The sequence below is a fragment of the Balaenoptera ricei genome, chromosome 13, assembly GCF_028023285.1.
Source record: "Balaenoptera ricei isolate mBalRic1 chromosome 13, mBalRic1.hap2, whole genome shotgun sequence".
Taxonomy (NCBI): domain Eukaryota; kingdom Metazoa; phylum Chordata; class Mammalia; order Artiodactyla; family Balaenopteridae; genus Balaenoptera; species Balaenoptera ricei.
Window position 1 is genome coordinate 12,831,522 of NC_082651.1, and position 25,113 is coordinate 12,856,634.

General features: G+C 48.7%; 1 protein-coding gene across 1 annotated transcript in view; it reads left to right on the forward strand.

The window, feature by feature from the left end:
• Positions 1 to 21,783, forward strand: part of FBLN7 (fibulin 7) — a 47,505-nt gene extending 25,722 nt beyond the window's left edge. The window contains 6 exon segments of the mRNA XM_059942665.1: positions 1,681 to 1,851; positions 14,627 to 14,752; positions 17,100 to 17,237; positions 18,246 to 18,383; positions 19,096 to 19,234; positions 20,660 to 21,783. Coding sequence (XP_059798648.1) covers positions 1,681 to 1,851; positions 14,627 to 14,752; positions 17,100 to 17,237; positions 18,246 to 18,383; positions 19,096 to 19,234; positions 20,660 to 21,032 — 1,085 coding nt within the window. The 3' untranslated portion in view covers positions 21,033 to 21,783.
• Positions 21,784 to 25,113: the final 3,330 nt, after the last annotated feature.

The window sequence follows — 25,113 nt, forward strand, 5'->3', positions numbered from 1 at the left end:
CGCGTGGCGCTCTGCTGCAGGTGGAGGAGGAACGGGGAGCGTCCCCCCTCTCTCTCCAGCCCACGGTGGTCCTTCAGGAAGTCTGGTTGCTTCTGCCTTCACAGCACAGCCAGGGTTGAAGCCATCTCTCCTGGCTCCCTGCTCCCACCCTGGGCTGAGCCACCTTCATCCTGCCCCTGGCTTCTACCTCCCTCTCTGTCCTCTCTCGCACTGGACGTTGCACTCAAGCTGCAGCCAGAGTGATGCTGTTTGTGTACAGGTTGGTCACTTCCTGCCTCTCCTCAGACCCTCCAGCGGCCCTATCTCATGTCGAGAGCCAGTTACGTGGCCTTTTCTTTCCTTTTCTATGCCATGTGACACTGCTCTATGTCGCTCCCTGACGGCTCTCTGGCTTCATCCGCAACTACTGTCCAGCTCACCCACTCCATTGCAGCCACGGTGGTCTGGACATTCCTCAGACCTGCCAGGCACACACCCACCTCAGGGCCTTTGCACCGCCTTGATCCCTCTGTCCTCCCCAGATATCTGCATGGTCATGCCTTCACCTCATTCAACTTTTTGTCCCAGGGAGACCTCCCCGGCCACCATACCCAAATTGAGCCCTCCTCTGGCATCCCCAGCACTATTCCCTACTTTATTTTCTACATGACACTTGTCACCTCTTGTCACTCCTTGCCATTTGCTTGTGGATCTTGCTTATCACGTGTCTCGCCTGCTGGAAGGGGGCTTCCCGAGAGCTGGGTTTCATCTGTTTTGTTCACTCAGTGTCAAACTCCTAATATGGTGCCTGGCAGATGGTAAGAACCCAGTAAACAATTTTTCACTCATTCATTCGGTCAAGAATTATTTACTGGGCACTCATTATGTGCCAGACACTGGGCTGGTGCCGGGATACAGCAGGGACAGGAGGCTGGGCGAGGTCCCTGCCCTCTGGAGCTGCATTCTGAGGGAAAAACTGACAACAAACGTGGAAACAAACGCGTCAATAAGATAATGCCAACAGTTACACATGCTAGAAGAAAGCAAAGTGAGCTCACAGGGGAGGTTTTAGCAGAACATGGTGGTTAGAGAACCCTCTGGGAGGTGGAGGGCATTCGGATCAAGACTTGGAGAGTGAGAAGCAGCCAGAGATGGGCAGTTCTGGGGAAAGAACATTCCAGGCAGAGAGAAGGGCAAAAGCCAAGGCCTGGAGGCCCCTTTAGGAGAACCAAGGAATCCCTGGGGACGTCTGGGGCTCTGAGAGAGCAGAGCGAGAGTGTGGGCCCTGTGGGGGGGTCCCAGCTCCCACCCTCCCAGGCTGCCAGGCCCTGCCCACGAGCCTGGGAGTCTGTGAGCTGCGGTCTCCTCATCTGTCACCAAGCGGGCATGCACTACCTGTGTCCAAGAGTGCTTTAAGGGTTCGGTGACACGTGGTATGTAAAATGTGCAGCCCAGGGAATTCCCTGGCAGTTCACTGGTTAGGACTCTGTGCTTCCACTGCTGAGGGCCCGGGTTCGATCCCTGCTTGGAGAACTAAGATCCCGCAAGCCACGCGGTGCGGCCAAAAAATAAGAAAAAATGAAATGTGCAGCCCAGTGCACTGCCCGGAGCAGGCACTCAACCCCAGGGCACTGCGGGTGAGAAGCCGTGTAATCCAGAGTGATGTCTAAACGGCTGTGGGCCTTCTTTTTTTCCTTACAGTTTCCTGCCCTGCTCTGAGCACCCCTCCGGATGGCAGAAAGTTTGGGAGCAAGTACTTAGTGGATCACGAAGTCCATTTTACCTGCAACGCTGGCTTCCGGCTGGTTGGGCCCAGCAGCGTGGTGTGTCTTCCCAATGGCACCTGGACGGGAGAGCAGCCCCGCTGTAGAGGTACGGTCCTTCCTCCCCAGGGGCCTGCCAGATGGGAAGGGTCATTCCGGGGGACACTTTTCTGCCTGATTCCTCAACCGCAGAACAGCAGCCAGCGTGTCTGATGACCACAGCCTGGCTTGGGCTGGCCTCTATCTACATAAGCCCTTGCCAGACCCTCCCAACGATTTAGTCTTCTTGTTTTGCATATGGGGAAATTGAGGCACAGAGAGGTGAAGGAACTTGCCCAAGGCCACACAGCTGGGGAACAGGCTGAACTGATTCATACCATACACTCTGACCCCAGAGTTGGGGCAAGAAGTCTTCTGTGGGTTAGGGGAGGGGCAAGAAGAGGTACTGCAGGGAAATGTTCCTCCTTTGGGCTGCTTTGTTCTGGGGCTATAGTTTATTGGCGAGCCTCTTGGTGATCTGTAGGGTTGAGGAAATTTCTCAGGTGTCCTTTGTGACTGCTTTGGGACTTGGTGGAGACAGGCTGCAGGAGAGACCATTGGTATGAGAGGGAGGCATGAAAAGGCTTCTTTTCTCTGTGCTAAGCTTGAAAACAGTACTTTCTTGGCACGCATAATTTGTTGGCTTTTTAAAAGTATATGGTCAAAATATCACGGATATCCTGTTCATTTTCAGAACAGGATTCACGGGACATCTGCTGGGGCAGAATGTCCATGATTTTAGCCCAAGCATTGAAGGGGAAAATGCAAATATTACATAAATAAGTCCATCGTCAAGAGTAGTATGGAGAGGACTTCAAATGCATAAATAACTTGAAAATATAAAGGAACATCAGAAAACAGACCATCTCGGGACTTCCCTCGTGGTGCAGTGGTTAAGACTCCACACTCCCAAGGCAGGGGGCCCGAGTTCGTTCCCTGGTCAGGGAACTAGATCCCACATGCATGCCGTACCTAAGAGTTCACATGCCGCAACTAAGGAGCCCACCTGCCGCAACTAAGACCTGGGCCAGCCAAATAAATAAATAAATAAAATATTTTTTTAAATGTTAAAAAAAAAAAAAAAGAGGCCATCTCTGAAGACGAGTGTAGATTGACATGAGAAGCACAGGGCGACCAGCACCACATTCATGGACCTAGACTTCTGTTTCCCCCTCCTGGGAAGAACAGTGATTCAAAGGTTGATGACAGGTACCAGCTCTCAGACTTAACTGGGAACCAGCCAGGAAATCAAGCCACATGACCTGCAGACACACCGGGGGAAATGCCAGTATCTGGATTTACCCTTGACCCTGAAAGATCTCCATCCAGGAAAAGCACCTTATGTGTGCTAAACTATGGTAGCAGAGGTGGGACCACAACAGCATTTCATTGTCATTGCTTTGGGCGTCTGTATTTTTAACTTACAGATTGAGTTACTGACCCCATTTGGTTTCTTCCTCGGAGCATCCAGGTGCCTCTGATGGCCCCACCAACTTCCATGAGGTGCGGGCACATCTCACCTGTTGTACTCCTGTCATGGACACCCAGATGATAGTCTCCTCCCCACCACCACAAACAGTGCTGACAAGGTCTTCTGATCCCCTCTGTTTGTCTCTGGGCCCTGTATATGGGGCTGGAGTTGGGGGGCAGTTGGTTGCACGCTCACTTCCTTTGGACCAAGTGCTGCCATGCTGCTCTTCACAAGGGCGGCACCAGCCCATGCTCCCCCGGCGGTGCTGTGGGCAAGCACGTTTTACCCAAGTGCAAGTTTTCTTTCTTACTCAGGTCTTATCCGTATTCAGCCCACAGTGGTGATACACATTTACAGTAAGCATCATGTGGTTTAAATGAAAAGATGGGTTCAAGGGAGAAGATAGCTGAAAAATGCATATTTAGGCAGATAAGTAAGAAACACCAGAGGCTCAGGAACAAAGGAATACGTTGTTGCTTGACAATGTTGGGACCCAAAGCAGCCCAGTATCATCCTACCAGCCTGCCTAGGATGCCTTCCCAGAGGATCCTGGGTGTGTCTGCCAGCTGCCCTCTTGACCTTGCACGTGTTAATTATGTATTAGCACCTCACCTCCCTGCAGCAGGACCCCCTTGATGGAAAACAGAGCCCTACTGCATTGTGGCCTGTGTGCTGCGGTTCCCAAACTTTTAGGTGCTCCAGAGTCACCCAGAAAGCTTGTAAAACACAGGCTCTGAGGCCTCAACAGGTCTACCGAGTTGGGTGAGATCTTTATGGATGAGACTTGGGAAATCTGCATTTTTCGTACGATTCTGACGTTAACTGAATTTTGAGAAACACCGCTTTATTGGTTTTTGCCACTGCCAGAAGCAAAAAGGATATTGAATGTTTTGAAGCGCTGATGTATTTGGGCCCTAACCAATCAGAAGGGCTGCCAGGTGTAAGCCAACAGTAGGGCATGGCCAGGTGAGATACCTTCCCCTGCACTGACATTTTGGGAAGGTCGAGCCAGCCCTGACAAACATCAGGGCACCCAGTCTCACCGAGCAGTCCCTCTCCTGAGATGTGGAGGTCACCTTCCCTGGAGGACCACTGCCAAGCGTGACCAGCAAGTCTACTGGTCTTTCCCATTGTCCAAAATGGTGTTCCTCATTCCCCACCTTGAACTTCCCAGCTCATTCCAGATTCGCCGTGTGTTCTTGGCCTCCCCTCTCCCCCAGCCTCCTCTCTGCCCACTGGTCCTTCTTCCCTGACCTCCGTGCCCGAGGACGGCTTGCTGTAGCCCACCCTGGACTTCTACAAGGGCCACATTTACTATCTAAAAACCTGACAAGCAGTGGCTCAGGGAACGAGGCGGTGGCCAGTCCACACTGAGATCTTAGAGGGACATTTTTCATCTTACAGTTTAAGTGTAAGCTGGGCATGGAGTTCACCGTCGGGTGGTGATGAAACAAAAACACTCATATGTCACGACCAAGGTGCCCAACCAGCTGTTGGACATGACCGCTCTCCATGTGAGTGGACGGTGCCTGACGGACAGTTCTGTTCTGGGCAGGAATTTATTCGATTAATGGATGCTGTCTCTAAAAGGAGCCTCAAAGGGGGGCCACCCAAGCCTGTCAAGAAGGAGAAGTAGTGCTTCTACCTGCTATTTGGTGACCAGTTGGGACAGCACTGAGGGTATGGGCAGGACACGGGCTGGAGTTCAACAATCCAGGGCTCCCCTTCCCCCGCCTCGGAGTGGCCCCAGAATCCTATCAGCAGCTACCACTCGTCCACGTCAGGAGTCTTGTAGTCACTGTGGGTGTGACCACAGGGGGGAAATCATCTTCTTACTTACAGGGGATTTATCTCAAGACCCAAAAGGTCAGTGTCACTGAAGAATTTGGCAGTGCTTTAATAATTGCCCCTCACCCCATATCCGGGCAACTGCTTGGAAAGAAGGTGATGAACACAAGTTGGCATGGAAGGAAATGACACATAATTATACCATTAAGAAACGCAGTGGGCAGAGGTAGGTTCCAGAGCTCCAGGATGGAAAACAGCCATTGAGCTTCCTGGATTAGTTCCCTTTTTCCCTTCTTACTCAGAAGAGCATGTTTTTAAGATTTGAAGCTTCCTGAATTGAGGAAATCATAGCCACAGACCTCGTCCCTTTGACAACATGGGTAACCAAAAAACACCACCAGAGAAATAAATACCCTTGTCCCTTACCGCCATGCTGGGAAAAAAAGAATTGTTTTCATTCGTCATCCCCACCCTCCCTTTTTAAAAATCTTCATTCATCCATTCATTCAACCAGTTTTCATTGGGTACCAGCTATGCACAAAGCACCGTGTTAGGGATTCAATGCTGAATCTAACAGCCACTGCCCAGCCTTGCAGGGTGTAGGCAAGACAGGTCGCCAAACACAAAGGTCAACAAGTCGACATTTGTGGTCGGTGCTTCGAAGGGATCTAACAAGGGACTGGGAATAAATCCCATGGGGTGAGGGACAGTTGAGGGTCGCTCTAAGGCGGTGACAAAAACTGAAAGGATGAGCGGGATCCAGCCGTGTGACGACGGTCACTAACGGGCGGCACGAGGAGGACACTGTTCCAGGAAGAGGGAGTGACACATGCAAAGGCCCTGACAAAGGGAAGGATTTGGCATGTTTGAGGAAACGAAAATACAAAATATAGAACCTTGTTGCTGGAGCAGCGTGTGAGCTGAGAGTGAGTGAGTGCAGGTGGAGAGACTCAGAGGCCAGCTCTTGTAGCCATAGGGGCCGTGCTGTCGGTGGGGTTTTAGATCTAGCACAATAAGCAGGTTTAAGAAGAGGGCTGTGCTGATTGGATGGGCACATTGCTGTTGTGTAGAGATGCACTGGAGGTGACGAGAAGAGATGGACGCTGGGAAACCACTTAGGTGGCTGTTAGCAGGTCCAGGGGAGAGATGCAGCAGGGGAGATTGCAAGTAAACTTGGAGACAGAACTGATGGAACTTATCCCACGTGGGATGTGAGCAGGAAGAGAAGGCGGGGCTCCCAGGCTCCCAGACAGGGTGCATGAGACCATGAAGACCCAGCGACAGATGTAGGTTTGTTTTGGGTTGTTGTTTTTATTTCACTATAGTTGATTTATAACACTGTGTTAGTTTCAGATGTACGGCTTCAGATTCTTTTCCATTACAGGTTATTGCAAGATACTGAATACAGTTCCCTGTGTTACACAGTAAATCCTTGTTGTTTATCTATTTTATATATACTAATGTGTATCTGCTAATCCCAAACTCCTCATTTATCCCTTTCCTTCCCGTATCCCCTTTCGTAATCATAATTTTGTTTTCTATGTCTGTGAGTCTGTTTCTGTTTTGTGAGTTGATTTGTATTATTTTTTCAGATTCCACATGTAAGTGATATCATGTAATATTTGTCTTTCTCTGTCTGACTTCACTTTGTATGATCATCTCTAGGTCCATCCATGTGGCTGCAACTGGCATTATTTTATTCTTTTTTCTCTTGGTGGGAATGTAAATAGGTAGGGTTTTTTTTTAAATTAATTTATTTATCTATTTATTTTTGGCTGTGTTGGGTCTTCGTTTCTGTGCGAGGGCTTTCTCTAGTTGTGGCAAGCAGGGGCCACTCTTCATCGCGGTACGCGGGCCTCTCACTATCGCGGCCTCTCTTGTTGCGGAGCACAGGCTCCAGACACGCAGGCTCAGTAGTTGTGGCTCACGGGCCTAGTTGCTCCGCGGCATGTGGGATCTTCCCAGACCAGGGCTCGAACCCGTGTCCCCTGCATTGGCAGGCAGATTCTCAACCATTGCGCCACCGGGGAAGCCCGGTAGGTTTGTTTTAAACAACCTGTGTGTGGGTCGTTGATCAGAATTCCATTTTGGTCACGTTAGCATGTCTGTGCAACGTCCCAGTAGAGATCCATACATTCAACCCGCAGAGACCATCGGGCACAGTACCGTGCCCTGGTTACCAGTCCCAGCGAGGCTCCAAGCACTTTCTGCCCACGGCATCTCGGTGTTGGAGTCTCCAAGGAAAACACAAAGCGGTCAGGCCCTGGCTGGAGCAACGCCGTCCTCACGCAGAGTAGACAGAGCAAGACCAGCTCCAGCCGTGGGCACCCGTCCCCCAGGGCGGGTGGGTCTCTCTCAGCAGCAGTTGCACAGGGCAGCTCACCTGCGTGCAGTGGAAGGACACTCCTCCCCGCCCCTCCACTTCCCCAAGGAAGCTGAAACACTGGAGCTGAGGGCGTGCCTGAGGGCCATCCACATACAACTGCAGCAGAACACAAGAGCACTCGTGGAGCAGGAAGCAGGGAAAGATGTGGCCACACGAGGTGGTAAACCCAGCACAGGCCGTGGGGATGCTTTATCTCATGTTGAGGGAGTGTGCCAGGCCCAGTGGGGGGCCAAAGACTTCCTTTCCCAATAGAGTTAGGTGGACAGTTGGATGTAAAGTCTGGTGTCAAGGGCAAAGGAGGGTCAGAGAGACGCAGTTGGGAAATATTAGCATAATGATGGTGTTGAAATCCATGGACAGTGATATGAGCACCCAGAGGAGAGGGGAGAGAGAGAAAAGAAGTAGCTCAGGGGACTCCCCTGGTGGCACAGTGGTTAAGAATCCGCCTGCCAATGCAGGGGACACGGGTTCGAGCCCCAGTCCGGGAAGATCCCACATGCCGCGGAGCAACTAAGCCCATGCACCACAACTACTGAGCCTGCGCTCTAGAGCCCGTGAGCCACAACTACTGAGCCCACCTGCCACAACTACTGAAGCCCACGCGCCTAGAGCCCGTGCTCTGCAAGAAGAGAAGTCACCACAATGAGAAGCCCGCGCACCGCAACAAAGAGTGGCCCCCGCTCGCCACAACTAGAGAAAGCCCGCGTGCAGCAACGAAGACCGAACACAGCCAAAAATAAATAAATAAATAAACTCATATCAGATCCTGCCTCTAAAAAAAAAAAAAAAGAAGAAGAAGTAGCTCAGGACCCAGACAAAGGAGGGCAAAGGAGACAGGAAGAGCCTGCAGAGGCAAAGCACAGGGAGACTGCAGAAAATCAGGGTCGTGCACTGGATTTGGTGTCTGGAAGATTATCTTGAAGTCAGAATAGAGCACAGCTTCAGTTCCCTTGCCTTCATATCATGAGACCTTTCCTCAGAGACCTTTAAACAGCAATTGAAAGACCTTTGATATAGTAGCCACTTGATAATTAGTTACTGTGAAACTGACTGGCTGGCTGATTTACCAAATGCTTGAGTGAGTGAATGAATGAATGGGGGATTATATATAGAAACTATGAATTTCCTTCCAGACTTTTATCTAAGCAGATATATGCAAATTTTACATATTCAACATCTTCTGTGTGTAGATATTAACGCAAGTTAATCTCCATTAACTCTTCTTTCTAAACATAACTTTTAATGATTATGAAGCACTTCCTCATAAGGGCTATTCTATACTTAACTATTCCTCTGTTGCTTCTATAATCATAACCAATGCCGAGACAAGCACGCTTTTTTTCTTTTCCATTATGGTTTATTACAGGATATTGAATGTAGTTCCCTGTGCTCTACAGTAGGACCGTGTTGTTTATCCCTTCTACATGTAATAGTTTCCATCTGCTAATTCCAACCTCTCATTCCATCCCCCCCCCGCCCCCGCCACAGTGTGGTATTTGTCTCTCTCTGTCTGACTTACTTCCCTTAGTGTGATAATCTCTGGGTCCATCCATGTAGCTGCAAATGGCATTATTTCATTCTTTTTCATGGTTGAGTAATATTCCATTATGTGTATATATATGTACCACATCTTCTTTATCCATTCATCAAGACAAGCAATCTTAAAGCATTTTTCATTATGGAAAAATTCAAACATTCAAAAGCAGAAAGAATAGTTTAATGGTTCTCAGCCACTCATAGCCCAGTAATTATCAACACAGCAAATCTCTTAATATCTTGAAATATCTAGTCAGGGTAAACGTTTCTCCAATTGTCTCTCATATTTTTAACACTTCGTTTGAACCAGGGTCCAAATAAGTTCCATACACTGCAGTTGGTTGATGTGTCTCCTACACCTTTTTAATCCATAGTCATCTTGAAGAAGACGACTCCTCCTCCCCGTCTCCCATTCCTTTGCAGTTTATTTGTTGAAGAAAATGGGTTGTTTCCCATAGCCTGGATCTTGCTCACTGCATCCCTGTGGGGTCATTTAACATGACCTGCATTTCTTTTGTCTGTGCGTCCAGTTTTACTGGGATATAATGACATACAGCACTGTGTAAGTTTAAGGTGTACAGCATAACTACTTGACTTCCATATATTGTGAAATGATTACCACAGGAAGTTTAGTTAACATCCATCATCTCCTACAGATACAAAAAAAAAACGTTTTTTTTTTTTTCCCTTGTGATGAGAACTCTTAGGGTTTACTCCCTTTCAAATATACTACACGGCAGAGTTAACCACAGTCATCACATTGTACATTATATGCCTAGTACTTATGTTATGACTGGAAGTTTGTAAGTTTTGGGTCTCTGTATTTCTTATAAACTGGTAGCTAACTCCAGAGGCTTGATCAGATTCTGGTGAGATTTTTGTACTGTTTGGGCAAAGGGGCGGTACATACTTCTGCTGGGAAGTCCCTGCTGTCCGTCATCTCTCTTCTTGTGATGCTGAGCCTTGGTAAGCATCACCGTCCTCTTGCTGACCTCTCTCCAGTAGTTCCTTGAAGAGGGACTCAGGGGGGCAATTCCCCGAGTTCTTACACTTTCAAAAAGTGTACAGCTTTACCACCCAACGACTGTTGGATTGGACATAAAATACCTGTCTCACATTTTCTTGAGTATCTTAAATGTGTTCTTCCACGTCTCCTGTTTTAACTGATACTGTTGTTGCTATCATAAGTACCTTGGTCTTTGTGCCTGGATGCCCAAAGGATTTTTTAGTTTTTCTTGAAAATCCAGTAACTGTATCGGGATCCGGCTCAGTACTGGCCTTTCTGGGTCAGTTTTCTCAGGTGTGGGGTTTACCTTTGCATCAAGAAGTTTCAGTGGCTGGAGCAATCTGGCCCCGAGGATCTCTGGAAACTTCTCAGGACAAAGCTCCAGTGTGGAGGAGACTCGAATAGGAGGAGAATCCAAATTGAGCCCAACAAGGAAAATCGGCGCAAATGAAAGGGATGGTCCAGGTAAAAGTAAGAGAGAGGATGGGGCAGAGCAGGGAAGGCATGAGCCACCTTGAGAAACAACTAAAGGGGGAGATTAAGAGTCAGGAAGTCAGAAAAGCTATGCGGGAAAACTTATTTCCCCTCAATATGAGTAACAGAAAAGGACTCTTGCCAAATTCCATACAAATTATTCTAAAAATACAGAGAATAAACTCTCTACAGTCAATGAAGAAATCCCAGAAAGACATGACCATAAAAAAAGATGAAAACTGTAACCTAGTATTTCCAAACAAGTGGAAAGAAATTTTAAAAAGATAAAAACTATGAAAGGACAATATAAATAAAAATCAGAAAACCTTAGAGATGAGGTGATTGGAGAAATGGAAAATTTGAAGCAAGATGATAAAACAACAGGAAACAGAAATAAAAGAGGAAAAATCAGCTCATGCATGTAAAACACTTAGCTTCGTTCCAGGGAAACAGTAAGTGCTCAGTAAAAAGATTAAAATGGAATTATCATCCATGCTTTTGGCTTTCCAACCTCTCCATAGTCTCTGCCAGTACCCTCTTTTTTTTTAAATTGAAGTAGGGTTGATTTACAATATTGTATTAGTTTCAGGTATGCAGCAGAGTGATTCGGATATATATATATGTATGTATATATATATGTATATATATACATATATATATATACTTTTTCAGATTCTTTTCCATTAGAGGTTATTACAAGATATTGAGTATAGTTCCCCTGTGCTATACAGTAGGACCTTGTTGTTTATCTATTTTATACATAGTAGTGTGTCTCTGTTAATCCCAAACTCCTAATTTATCTCTCCCCCATCCCTTTCCCCTTTGGTAACCATAATTTTGTTTTCTATGTCTGTGAATCTGTTTCTGTTTTGTAAATGAGTTGATGTGTATTATTTTTTTTAGATACCACATATAAATGATATCCTATAATGTTTGTCTTTCTCTGTCTGACTTACTTCACTTAGTATGATGATCTCTCGGTCCATCCGCCTTGCTGCAAATGGCAATATTTCATTCTTCTTTATGGTTGAGTAATACTCCATTGTTTATATACCACATCTTTTTTTTTTAAATAAATTTATTTATTTTTGGTTGTGTTGGGTCTTCGTTTCTGTGTGAGGGCTTTCTCCCGTTGCAGCGAGCGGGGGCCACTCTTCATCGCGGTGCGCGGGCCTCTCACTGTCGCGGCCTCTCTTGTTGCGGAGCACAGGCTCCAGATGCGCAGGCTCAGTAGTTGTGGCTCACGGGCCCAGTTGCTCCGCGGCATGTGGGATCCTCCCAGACCAGGGCTCGAACCCGTGTCCCCTGCATCGGCAGGCAGACTCTCAACCACTGCGCCACCAGGGAAGCCCCCACATCTTCTTTATCAGTTCACCTGTCGATGGACATTTAGGTTGTTTCCATGCCTTGGCTATTGTCAATAGTGCTGCTATGGGGACTTCCCTGGTGGCACAGTGGTTGGGAATCCGCCTGCCAATGCAGGGGACACGGGTTCGATCCCTGGTCCGGGAAGATCCCACATGCTGCGGAGCAACTAAGCCCGTGCGCCACAACTACTGAGCCTGCACTCTAGAGCCCGCCAGCCACAACTACTGAGCCTGCACTCTAGAGCCCGCCAGCCACAACTACTGAGCCCGCGTGCCACAACTACTGAAGCCCGCGCGCCTAGAGCCCGTGCTCCACAACAAGAGAAGCCGCCACAATGAGAAGCCCGCGCACCACAACGAAGAGTAGCCCCCGCTCCCTGCAATTAGCGAAAGCCCGCGTGCAGCAACAAAGACCCGACGCAGCCAAAAATTTAAAAAATAAAAATAAATTAAAAAAAAAATAGTGCTGCTATGAACATTGGGGTGCATATATCTTTTCATATTAGAGTTTTCGTCTTTTCCAGATACATGCCCAGGAGTGGGATTGCTGATCATATGATAACTCTATCATAAGGAACCTCCATACTGTTTTCCATAATGGCTGCACCAATTTACATTCCCACGAAAAGTGTAGGAGCGTTCCCTTTTCTCCACACCCTCTCAAACATTTGTTATTTGTAGGCTTTTTAATGATGGCCATTCTGACCGGTGTGAGGTGGGACCTCATGGTAGTTTTGATTTGCATTTCTCTAATTATTAGCGATGTTGAGCATCTTTTCACGTGCCTGTTGGCCATCTGTATGCTTTCCTTGGAGAAATGTCTATTTAGGTCTGCCAGTGCCCTCTTTATAGCTCTGAAGTCGCCATGCATTTAGCTAAATGCCACAGCTTGGACAGATAAGAATGTGATGACAACTGTACCTCAGTCAGGTCACAGATGGGGCGCCAGAACTGGACATCAGACCATGGAATGCCTGACATTGTATCAAGATAAGAAATAAAGAGTCGAATAGAGCCTGTCTAGAAATGAAAATCCTGGGGAACAAGATCCAGACGGGAGCGGGGCACCTCTGCATTTCTCTATCAAGCCAATGATTCCATCCCACCCTACGCACACCCACACCCACACCAGCCAGGTGCAGCCAGGTGCGCTAGACTCAGTGCCTTCCACTGGAAGCCCAGCAGGGGACAGACAATGGCGCTGGTCGCCGCCCCGGGGCCAAACCGAAAGATTCTCCGGTTCACAGTCTTTGGCTCTCTGCCCATAACTTCCCAGCCTAGTGATCTGCCCACTTTCAGACTTTGCTGGGGAGCAATGATGGTGCTGGACAATGGGCAGAAACAAATTCCAAGCTCTGGGGCATTTGTGTCGTTCCAGACACATTCCTGGAAACCGGTCATCTGAAAACAGAACATAGAGGGGGGGATTGCTGAGGTTCCCCTCCCCAGGCTGAGGTTACTGAGGAATTGGAATGGCTTCTTCTCCAGGGATAAGCAGCATTTGGATGGTCTGGGTCCTTTCACGATTAATAGAATCCATGTAATCGTCTACATAACATCCCAATTACAAGGAGGCTGAAGAGAAGCCAAAGTCCCTGCCAACCCACCCACAGGAAGGCTGTTGTTCTCATCAGGAGCAAAGCACCTTTTCCTCCCTCTTGATAGACACAGCAGGAAAGGATGCTCTTATGCCAACAAGAAGGTGCTTCCAGTTTTCTTTCCCAAGATGCTGTGGTCAAGTCAGTGAACTGACAAACCTTTCCTCTCTGGTGGAAACGGCCTGTGCTCTGTGCATTAAAACTGGGCTTAAGGAACTCACAACAAGCAGATGTGGGCTGAGGGTTTTAAAAAATCATTTTTTCTCATTAGAAGATTTATTTTGGAAAAACGGAAGAGTATAAAAAATTGTCAATAAGCAAAAATTACCTGTAATCTACCACACAGAGAAAAATCTATTAAAACCTATTAATAGATTTATTTTATTTTATTATTATCATATTTTTTGGCCACGCCACTCGGCTTGCAGGATCCTAGTTCCCCGACCAGGGATTGAACCTGGGCCCCCGGCAGTGAAAGCGCCGAGTCCTAACTACTGGACCGCCAGGGAAGTCCCTAAACCTATTACAATTTTAAACACGTTGAATATATCTCTCTATATATTTCCCACAGGACCGTTGTGTATATAAGCAAAGAACATTTCCCTTTTCCAACATTAAGGAAATGTCAAGGTCAAGATTAACTCCTCCCTGGTCGCACAGGAAATAATGAGCACAGGAGGGTGTCTGGGTGGGAATTTGGAAAGAGTTCATTTTTCCCATCCCTGGACATTCTGATGGGCCACCCCTCTCTCTTATAACCCTCTGAATTGAGTTCTTGTTCAGAAGGTATTCTACCTGGGTGCTGGTTGATAGGGGCAGAGTTGGGGGGCTGTAAGGCTCGATGCAAAGGCAATGTGGGCATAGGCCACAGGTAGTTGCCTCTGCCCCGCTACAGCGTCTACACTGCAAATTAGAAAATGGTGCCTCTGAGTGGAACACAGCTGGGTGATGGGCCAGCTCCCACAGGTAGAGCTCCAGGTGGGCGCAGCGTGTGCCAGGGTCCGTGGCCTGCTGAATGAGGGTAGGCTACATCTCAGCCCCACTGGCCCCCTCCCAGCTCTTGCTCTTGCTGGGAGGGGCCGTGGCATGGGCAGAGTGGGGAGGTCACAAACTGGAGTCATCCTGCCATGGAAAGAAAGTGACCCCATCTTGTTTTCTGTTTGTTCATTTTAGAATTAGAACTCACATACCTGTATCTGAAACTTATTTATTTTCCTAGATATCAGCGAATGCTCCAGCCAGCCTTGTCAGAATGGTGGCACATGTGTGGAAGGTGTCAACCAGTACAAATGCATTTGTCCTCCGGGAAGGACGGGGAGCCGCTGTCAGCATCAGGCCCAGACTGGTACGTAGCGGCTGTGGGGCTGGGGGAGGACAGTCTGCTGCAGAGAGAGAAGTAGGACCCCAGTCATGGGTCACCAAAGGCAGACCAGGCGGGATGTCCTCTCTGTTTTACACCCAAGGATCCCTCTGGTTCCCTGAAGTGGTTATTTGGGATGGCGTTTAGTTCTTTTGTGGAACCAGAGTTTTGATCCTTCTTATGGAAGAAAATGCAAGTGGAAGGACTGACCCCACCCTGAAAACCCTCCAGATTGGGAACTTGGCCTGAGAAGCTTCCTTGCTGTCACCTTCACATGGTTGACTTTTCCTCTGCACGTCAGCAAAACAGCTTCTCCTGCAGACGCTCTTATCACATCCTGCAAAATTCGTAGTTACTGACACAGGCCAAAGTATTTTCAGAGCTGGATGAACTAGACGTTCGACTGGTGATGAGGTTATGACCCACACTCGAGTCTCAACATTTGTCCAGCCTGAAGGTCTAGCTGTCACACTGTGGCTGTTTTTGCGGGTGCCAAGAAAATCCAATGATAAGGAATCTATGGCGGATGGGTGGCGGTTCTACACTATGCTGCAGCCAACATTTCTTATATAAGAAAATCAAAACCAGGACTTCCCTGGCGGTCCAGCGGTTGAGACTCCATGCTTCCACGTCAGGGGGCACAGGTTCGATCCCTGGTCAGGGAACTAAGAGCCTGCATGCCATGAAGTCAAAAAAAAAAAAAAAAAAGTCAAAACCTAAAGATGTCTTATTCCTTTGCCAGAAAAGCCTGAAGTGTCCTGTCTGACTGTCTTGATTTCTGAGTGGAATCTTGGTGGGGGGGGGGGGTAAGAATTGGTGTCTAGAGAGTACAAGCTTTGTCAATACTTGATATCCTTGCATTGGACCCAGCTCAAGGTCAGGTTTAAATGGGGTCCCCAGAGATCTGCTGCTTAATGTGTCTTGATTCCGTTCAGCTGAGTCACCCTGCTGGGCACTTTCTCAGGAAGAGCCCAGAGGCCCCCTGACAGCGCCTGTCCCTGGGGCTGCCCTGTGTGGAAACGGCCTTCTTGGCAGCCTCACGGCTTCTCCCCCCTAGTTATGTATTTATTTTTTATTTATTTATGGCTGTGTTGGGTCTTCGTTTCTGTGCGAGGGCTTTCTCTAGTTGTGGTAAGTGGGGGCCACTCTTCATCACGGTGCACAGGCCTCTCACTATCGCGGCCTCTCTTGTTGCGGAGCACAGGCTCCAGACGCGCAGGCTCAGTACTTGTGGCTCATGGGCCTAGTTGCTCCGCGGCATGTGGGATCTTCCCAGACCAGGGCTCGAACCCGTGTCCCCTGCATTGGCAGGCAGACTCTCAACCACTGCGCCACCAGGGAAGCCCTACCACCGATTCCTTTGCAGTCTCTTCTGACCATATGAGAGCTCTCAATCCTTTGAAAACTTTCAAAAACTAACACTTTTTTTCTGATAAGAAAATTGATTTATGTTCTTAGTTACAACAAACAAAAAGCTTAGACACTTTAGGAAAGTATTTTAAAAATACAAAAAAGAACCCTGAAAAAGAAGTAGTGTTTTAAGCTCCATAGTTTTTTTTTAAATTAATTTTTACTGGAGTATAGTTGATTTACAATGTTGTGTTAGTTTCTGCTGTACAGCAAACTGAATCAGTTATACATATACATATATCCACTCTTTTTTAGATTCTTTTCCCATATAGGCCATTACAGAGTACTGAGTAGAGTTCCCTGTGCTATATATACAGTAGGTCCTTATTAGTTATCTGTTTTATATATAGTAGTGTGTATATGTTAATTCCAATCTCCCAATTTATCCCTCCCTCCTTCCCCCTTGGTAACCAGAAGTTTGTTTTCTACATCTGTCACTCTATTTCTGTTTTGTAAATAAGTTCATTTGCACCCTTTTTTTAGATTCCACATATAAGCGATACCATATGATATTTGTCTCTCGGTGTCTGACTTACTTCACTATGACAATCTCGAGGTCCATCCATGTGGCTGCAAATGGCATTATTTCGATAAGCTGCATAGTTTTCAACTACAGTGATCACGGCTAGAATTTTGGTGTTTTAAGCCTTTGTAAGTGAAACGCGGATTTAACGGCACTGTGGCCCTCAGGGTGCAGTTGTGTGGCCTGCTTTTCGTGCATCGTTCTATTCGGGTGCGTCCCCTGTCCTTCGCCCCTTCCGGTGGGCCCTGGACCGAAGGCTGGGTTTCGGTTAATTCCGTGCCTTTCCTTTCCCTACTCCAGAGTAAGCTCTGAGAAGGGGCCACGCCCCGATCTCGGGGCTCCTCCAAGGTCAGGCCCAGGTGCGCCGGGCCCGGCCCTAAGGGTGTCTTCTCCCCGCAGTCGCCCTCGAGGGCAGCGAGGAGGGGGACCCCGCCTTCAGCCGCGCGCCGCGATGCGCGCAGGTGGAGCGGACGCAGCACTGCAGCTGCGAGGCCGGATTCCACCTGAGCGGCGCCGCCGGCGACAGCGTCTGCCAGGGTAGGCGCGGGGTCGGCCGGGGGAGGGAGGCGGAGGGGGGGACGCTGGGGTTGCGGGGAGAGGAGCGCCCACCTGCAGCCCTCCCGGGCGCACCCCGCCCTCGCCCAGGGGCCGAGTGCGCGCGGGCGGGCGGCTTCCTGGGCGTGGTCTCAGAAAGGCCCGCCCACCTTGCGGCTTAGGTAAGTGTGGCGCAGATGGGTGCTAGGACACAGCTAGTGCGAAGACATTAGGGGCTGTCCTAAGAAAACCAGACTGTAGAGAAAGCAGCCAGGGGTCCCCGGTCTCCCCCCGGCCACGCACACTCGTCTAGGAGAGCCTTCAGGTCCCTTATCGGCTCCCTCTTGGCTGGGATCGCAGGGCAGGTGGCAGGGAGGAGCTAGAGTCGCTGTGACCGTAGACAGCCCCCTCGCTCCCCGCACTCCGCCCCCCGGAGCTGTGCAGGGGCCTGGGCTCATTCTCTGGTCCCCTCTCCGCTTAGCTTTACTGACTGGCCCACTTTTGCAAACCTCTCCCGATGATCGAAGTTCCTTCTGAAAACAACTCAAACCATTGGTTCAAACCTAAGAATTGGCCGTTTGGTGCCAACAGCCTCATTTTACAGCAGCAGAAACCCTCTTACGCCACTCCTAAAGATGAGGAGGGTTAAGGTGCGCCTGGGAACAGGGTGGGAGTCTAGGTCTGCAGCCCGTCGCCTTCCTCCCTGGGCTGCTGGGCCTGACTTGACAGCCTCTGCAGGGTCTCCCCAGGTAGTCATCGGCCTTAGAGGAGCTGGCCTAAGGTCGGCTACACCGGCTCCCTGACTCCTCCCTGCAGCCCTCGGGGTCCTTGGCTTGGGAGAAAGGGGAGCGCTCCTGCATGCCCTGCCGGGGATACGGCTTGGTGGCCACACCCGACCCAGCCAGTTAGCCACAGCTGACAGAGATGGTGACACAGCAGCCACCCTGGGTCATGGTTAGTGGCCGCCCGCCTGGTGGCTCCTGGAGTCGTACTGGGCATTTCTGTCCCCAGATGTGAATGAGTGCGAGCTCTACGGACAGGAGGGGCGCTCCCGGCTCTGCATGCACGCCTGTGTGAACACCCCTGGCTCCTACCGCTGTGCCTGCCCCAGCGGATACCGGACCCTGGCCGACGGCAAGAGCTGTGAGGGTGAGTGAGGCCGTGGCAGAGGCAGGTGGTCCCAGACTATGGCTCTGAACTACGGGGGGAGGAGGAGAGGGCAGAGGGCTCCTCCATGGGCTGACACGGAACCTGAGAGAACAGGCAGCTCCCCAGTGACGTCCTAGTGGGGCTCCACTGCGGGGCTCAGAGGAGTGGGTCACCTGGGACTAGAGGGAGAAAGCATCCAGACAGCCATCACCCATCATCCATCCATCCATCCATCCTTCCATCCCACAAGTATTCATGAAGGCCCACGTAGGGTTATGTGGAGGTTGGGAAGAAACCCAGCCTCCAGCCCGGGAACTCACGTGTGAAGGGAGCAGAGAACATATAAAGGGCATGATATGAGCCACGGAGGGCAGACTCCTGGGCCCTCTGGCTGAGGAGGAGGCAGGTCTGAGAGAAGTGCTGTGACCAGTAACACTCGTCCGTGCCCTCCAGCACCTCTGTAACCTGTCATGGCCGGGGGAGGAGGATGGGATCCAGGGAGGGCAGTTCCCCAGCACTTCCACCAGATCTGGATCTCAAATGGTTAAGGACGACCGGACTTCCAGTTTTAAGAATCAGCATTGGGTATTTGGAAAGTTCACTGCGTGTGGAGCACCTCATTCCAGTGCCTGTGGGGCCATTCATGTAGTCCCATCAGTGATGGAGGGGGTGTCGGGGGATCTTCACCCTCACTGGGTGTCCGGTATTTCAGATGTCGATGAGTGTGTGAGCCCGCAGCACGTGTGCCCCCGGGGTACCGTGTGCATCAACACGGGTGGAGGCTTCCAGTGCGTCAGCCCCGAGTGCCCCGAGGGCAGCGGCAACGTGAGCTACGTGAAGACCTCTCCGTTGTGAGTACAGCCAGGGCCACCCATGGCTGAGCACGTACATCCCTCACCCAGGCCTCCTGGGGGGCTGGGCTGCATTCTTCCTAGATGGTCTTGGGAGAAGGTACAGTTATGTCTGATGAAAGGCACGGAGCCAGGAGTCTGGCTTCGCAGAGCTCCCGTCTCCCTTTAGAGGTTGCATTGAATGCACTGATGCCCTGCGCACTTAAGAATGATGTTCTGAGAGCTTCCCTGCTGACAGGGAGGCCAAGAGGGCCATGGTGAGGCGGCCAGGAGGCAGGTATCTGTTACACAGGTTCAGGAGAGGATCATTTCCTGTGTTCACATGGTAACTGTACACTTTGCATTATATTACTCTGCTTTTCCACTGCTACTAGGAAGTTCAATTTCTAGTAACCTCAGCACCTAACAGACTTTTTTTTTTTCCAAAAGGTGGGAGACAGGCTTTTAAGGAGAATAACTGCAGCTATCACAAAGTACACATGTTTTCTTCTGAGAAAGAGATCACAGGAGCCTTAGATTGTCTTTAGAATGCATTGACCTCACTCGTTTAGCTGCCTGAATTGCTTTTAAGGCTAAAGCAGATTAGAAGCAGCATGAAAGTCGGTGGCGCTGAAGAGTGGCAGTTATTCACTGAGAGTGAAGATCTTCCTCCGGTGTCATGTAGTGAAGGGACAGAGAGACCTGTATGTCAGAGCCTTTGGGGACATCCCTGATTAACATCTGGAAGTGCTATTTGACCTCCTTAATGGTGATGATCTGAGTCACCAAAATCACTAAATGGCATCTGTCTCTTGTGTTGGACAAGGTAGAAAACTATCAAAGCACTTCCACACGACCCCTGGCTCCACATGCCTGAGGAAGACAGGATGTCCTGCTTTAAGAGTGAACACTGGGGGAACTTCCTGGTGGTCCAGTGGTTAGGACTTGGCGCTTTCACTACCGTGACCCGGGTTTGATCCCTGGTCAGGGAGCTAAGATCCCAAAAGCCGTGGGGTGCGCCCCCCTCCCAAAAAAAAAGAACAGACACTGGGTGTTTTAGAAAGCCTACCACATGTGGAGAACCACAATCCAGGACGTTGCCAGCTATCTGCTGGGGTCTCAGCACGTGTAGGATGGGCACCTGGTTTGAATGCCAGCACCATTGTTATTTAATCTTCCCCGGCTTTATTTTTCTGTAAAAACGGTAGTAATAGCATATATAAACATGCATGCACACCCGGACATACATATACAGGTGAGTCATGGCCAGGCCTGACGCCAGCCACACTCACTGGCCTGTGGCTCTGGAGCGCCCGTGGCGAGGGACCCATGGCTGGAAGGGTCACTCCGGTGGCCTCTGCAGGAGGGCGGGTGGTCCAGTCCGAGCAGCCCCTCCTGACTTGCCCCAAGGCTGACGGCTCCCTATGTTTTGCCTCTCTGTTCCAGCCAGTGTGAACGGAACCCCTGCCCCATGGACAGCAGGCCCTGCCGCCACATGCCCAAGACCATCTCCTTCCATTACCTCTCTCTGCCCTCCAACCTGAAGACGCCCATCACGCTCTTCCGCATGGCCACGGCCTCGGCCCCCGGCCGGCCTGGACCCAACAGCCTGCGATTTGGGATTGTGGGTGGGAACAGCCGCGGCCACTTTGTGATGCAGCGCTCGGACCGCCAGACAGGGGAGCTGATCCTGGTCCAGACCCTGGAGGGACCTCAGACACTGGAGGTGGATGTTGACATGTCCGAATACCTGGACCGCTCCTTCCAGGCCAACCACGTGTCCAAGGTCACCATCTTTGTGTCCCCTTATGACTTCTGAGGGTGCCATGGGGTCACGGTGTGCAGCAATCTGGGCTCATTTCTCTTCCTCAAAGACTCAGCTGCAGGCGTTGACTGCAACAGACATCTCTCCCCACCCTGCCCACTGCCCATCTGCCTGTCCCCTACGTTCCTAGGGCAGCGCTGCACTCTGTCCCAGGAAGTGGCACCAAAGCGCAGCCCCAAAACCCAAACTACTGCCATCACACGTTTTTCTGCTTTAAGGCCCTCCCCTTAGATTATGCACTTTCACATAATTTTTTTGTTTGTTTGTTTGTTTTTTACGGAGGAATGGGCAGCTTTTCAAAATGCTGTGTTGAGTGGCCTTGTGAGCTTGAACTAGCTAGGGAGGGAAGAGCTTATGGCATGTGTCTGAGATGACTGTCCAGCCTCCTGTATTGTTATAGTCAAGCCTTGTTATGAAGTAGTTCTGGTCATGCTGAGGGTCAAATCATGCCCCTGTGCACGCGGCATGGGATGGGGGGGCAGGATTCCCTTCCACGACCCAGCACGTTCTTGTCTGCATTCCCCTCTGTGACACGCCTGCCAGCCTTCTCATCAGAGAGCCGTGGCAGGGCCTGGACCCCAGTGCAGATTCATCCAGATCAAGGGACCAATGTTCACGTGTAGATTTTGCCTGAATTAATTCCCTTTTGAGAAATCATATCTCAAAACGTAACCTGGTATTATAACTGAAGAAATAAAGTCTGTGGCTCCTCCCTGCCCACCTGGCCTGTCCCTGACCGTGAGCTAGCCCAGTTCCTCCTAGGAGGGGGGTACCTGGTCCTATTCCTGTCTAGGCTGGACCCACTGGGATAAATGAATAAGAAAACACACAGGTGACGCTGGGATTGCTCCATCAATAGAAATTTGGTTTGGCCACATGGGAGATTGATAAGGCAACATCTGGCCATGGAGAGTTTGAGAAAATGCTTGTGAATTGCCATTGATTCCAGGACCTTCTACTTCTGATGGAGGAGCCCAGGGGTGACGCCCTCCAGGTGACTGAGGAAAAAAAATGCCTGCTGGGGCTGGGAGTGGGGTGGGGGAGACCGTTTAAGTGACAATTTAGAAGCTAGCTGAGCTGTCAGGAAATGCACGTTCATCCAGGTGCGATTTCATCACCGACATCCTATTGAAAAATTCTTTGTATTGGCCTTGGTGTGAGGTGGAGCCAGAGGAAGCGTGCTGACAGTTTAGTGATCAAGCCCTACATCAAGGTGGTTCCTAGGACACCTCTCTTTGTGTTATTATGTCAGACAAAGAGTGAGACATGGTCAAGAGTTGCTTCTGACATTTTTCTCCTCCTCTGGGCTCAGCTGTAATCTCTCCAACAACAGAACAGGGGCCTGGCACATCTGCTTCTCTGGGTTGTTACAGGATGTTATTAAAACTATCATCCATGGCCTCGTGTTTCCAAATGGTGCTGTGATGGGTCAGAAGCCCACACACCACCCTGTCGCCTGTGCAGAACACCAGGTGGGCGGGCCCAAGGCATGGCCATGCTCCTGAAAGTACGTCGCAGGTGTGTGACCTTCCTTCTTGCCAGGGGTAGGGTGGGTAGTGCCGAAGGACAAGTCTCTTACCTCCCAGCAGGTAAGGAGTGATTTGGGGGCACTACAGAGCAGGTGCCCCTCCCCCCAAACTTGTGTAGGATGGTGACTTGGATGCCACACAGGTCAAGCGAAACCAATGATTTGCATCACCGAGATCTGCCATCATCAAACCTGCTTCCCGTTTATGAAATGCCACGCTGAGCCCCAGCCCTTACAGTACCCACCTATGAATGCCTGCCTGAATCCACCCTCTTGTGGATTATGTCTGGCCCTTCCTCCCTGGGGGATAGCTTGTTCTCTAGCCTCTCTCAACTTTCCCCTATGGAAACCAACCTCTCCTGTGTCCTTTCATAGCTCAAATCTGTGCTAGGTCAGAAGAGCTAGCAGTTAACAGGTATTAATTTGCAGCCCTTTCCAAGTAATACAGTTTCGTGTTATTTGGCAAGGAGCTTCTAAAACTTTTTATAAGGTACCACTGCAAACATACACCAAAGTACAGACAATAGAATGAACCCCATTTCCAAATCACCAGCTTCAACAATCAACTCACAGCCAAGCTTGCTTCATCTCTGCTCTCACCCCACCCCACGATGATTTTGAAGCAGATCCTGGACCTCACATCATTTCATGTGTAAATATTTCAGCATTATCTCTAAACCATTAAGAACTTTTAAAAAAGCATAACCTCAATATCAATCAATCATACCTAAAAAAATCAGCAATAAGTCCTTAATACCTTCAAATATTTAGTCATTGTTCAAGTTTCTGAGTGGCTTGTGATTTTTTTGTTTGAATTAGGTCCATGCTCTGTAATTTGTTGATTCACTTCTTAAATCTCTAATCTGTAGCAGTGGTTCTCACGGTTTAGCATATATTGAGATAACCTGGAGGCTTGTTGGAAGAAGCCTCCTTTGTCCTTGTTAGAAGGTCCTTTGTCCTATAGAATTTCTCACAGTCTGGGTTTTCCTGAGTCTGTCTCTGTAGTGTCTTCTTTTTTTTTTTTTTTTAATATTTTTACTGGAGTATAATTGCTTTACATTGTCTGTAGTGTCTTTTAACATGGTCCTCTGTCCTATTTATTTCTTATATATCAGTAGTTATATCTAGAAATTCAATCAGACTCCAGCAGTTAGGTTTATTTTCGCAAGACTACTTTATTGGTGGTGATAGGTACTTCCAGGGGGAGCCATATCATCTCCAGTTGCCTCTCTTTTCTGATGTTAGCAACTATTGATGATTATTCCATAGATCCGCTACTTCTTTAGGGGTTGCAAATAATATTCTAGTGCTACTGTTTCTTCGTTTATTAGCTGGCATACCTTACAAGGAGAAACTTCATCAGTTATTTGGTTACCCTGAGGTTTGGTTTGTACAGGAATGACTGGATACATTTTTGACTTTTTCCCCTTTGTCAGTTTCCAAGGTGGTTCCCTGGCATCTTTCCAAGCTGTCCAGGGAGAGTTGTTTTCTTATTGGATACATTATGAACTCATGGTTTAAACATATTTGATATGTATGTTTCAATCCATTGCAGTTATTATCTTTCCTGTCACTCAGATTGTCCTCTTTGGCTCTTGTGAACTGCTTCAAGTTGGCTGATTCTTTTTGACATGACCCTAGTGGTCTTTAAGAGTTTTGTAGTGATCTTGTATGACAAGATGTTTCAAGTTCATCTTGTATATTTTATGCTCCAGCCCTGAAGTTATCAGTTTTTTTACCCAGGGATCCCTGGTTCCTTTCAGTGGGGAATGGTCATTAGAGATCAAAATCTGAGTGTAAGGAGGTCTCATTGGTAGTGGTTTGGTCATTGTTTCTTGGTTTTAGTGGAAAGAGCTAGGAAATAAGTACTATTCATTTTGTTTTGTTTTGTTTTAAGAAGAAACACTACATGAGTTTATACTGATACTTCCAATTCAGCTCAGGAGTACAGGGTTTTTCATGTAACCTCATTGATCTTACATCTGCTCTTCTTTCTCTCATTCTGAAGACCTCCTTCTCAAAATCACCAAAATAATTATACATTGTTTTAAATCCTCAGAATAACAATGCAATGGTAACAAAATTAGCATCAAAAAATTACTGAAAACAGTGAAGATTTTTCTTTCTCAGTTCTTTTTGTCCTTAGGGTTTATGCTATTAAGGATGTACAATCAAATAACTTGGAATAGTTCCTCTCTCTGTGGTTATGCCCCAAGCTTGAATCAGGGTTATGGTTATTCGCTTTGCTTTCCTTAATTTTTTAGAGATTGCTTTTTTTACTTTAATTTTTAAAAGTAATTGTGTAAACTGTTTACATGGTTCCAAAGTCAAATTCACAAAATGAGCTGTAATCAGAGAAGTCTATATACTAACCCAGTCCCCTCCACCCTATGTCCTCCTTCTACCATAAATAATCAAGTTTTTTCCATTTTACTCTTCCATTTAAAAACATATAAACACATGATAAATGATAGCATACTAATTCATTTCACACTTTCCTTGATCTTGCTTTTTTTCCTTAACAATATATTGAATATTATCCCATAG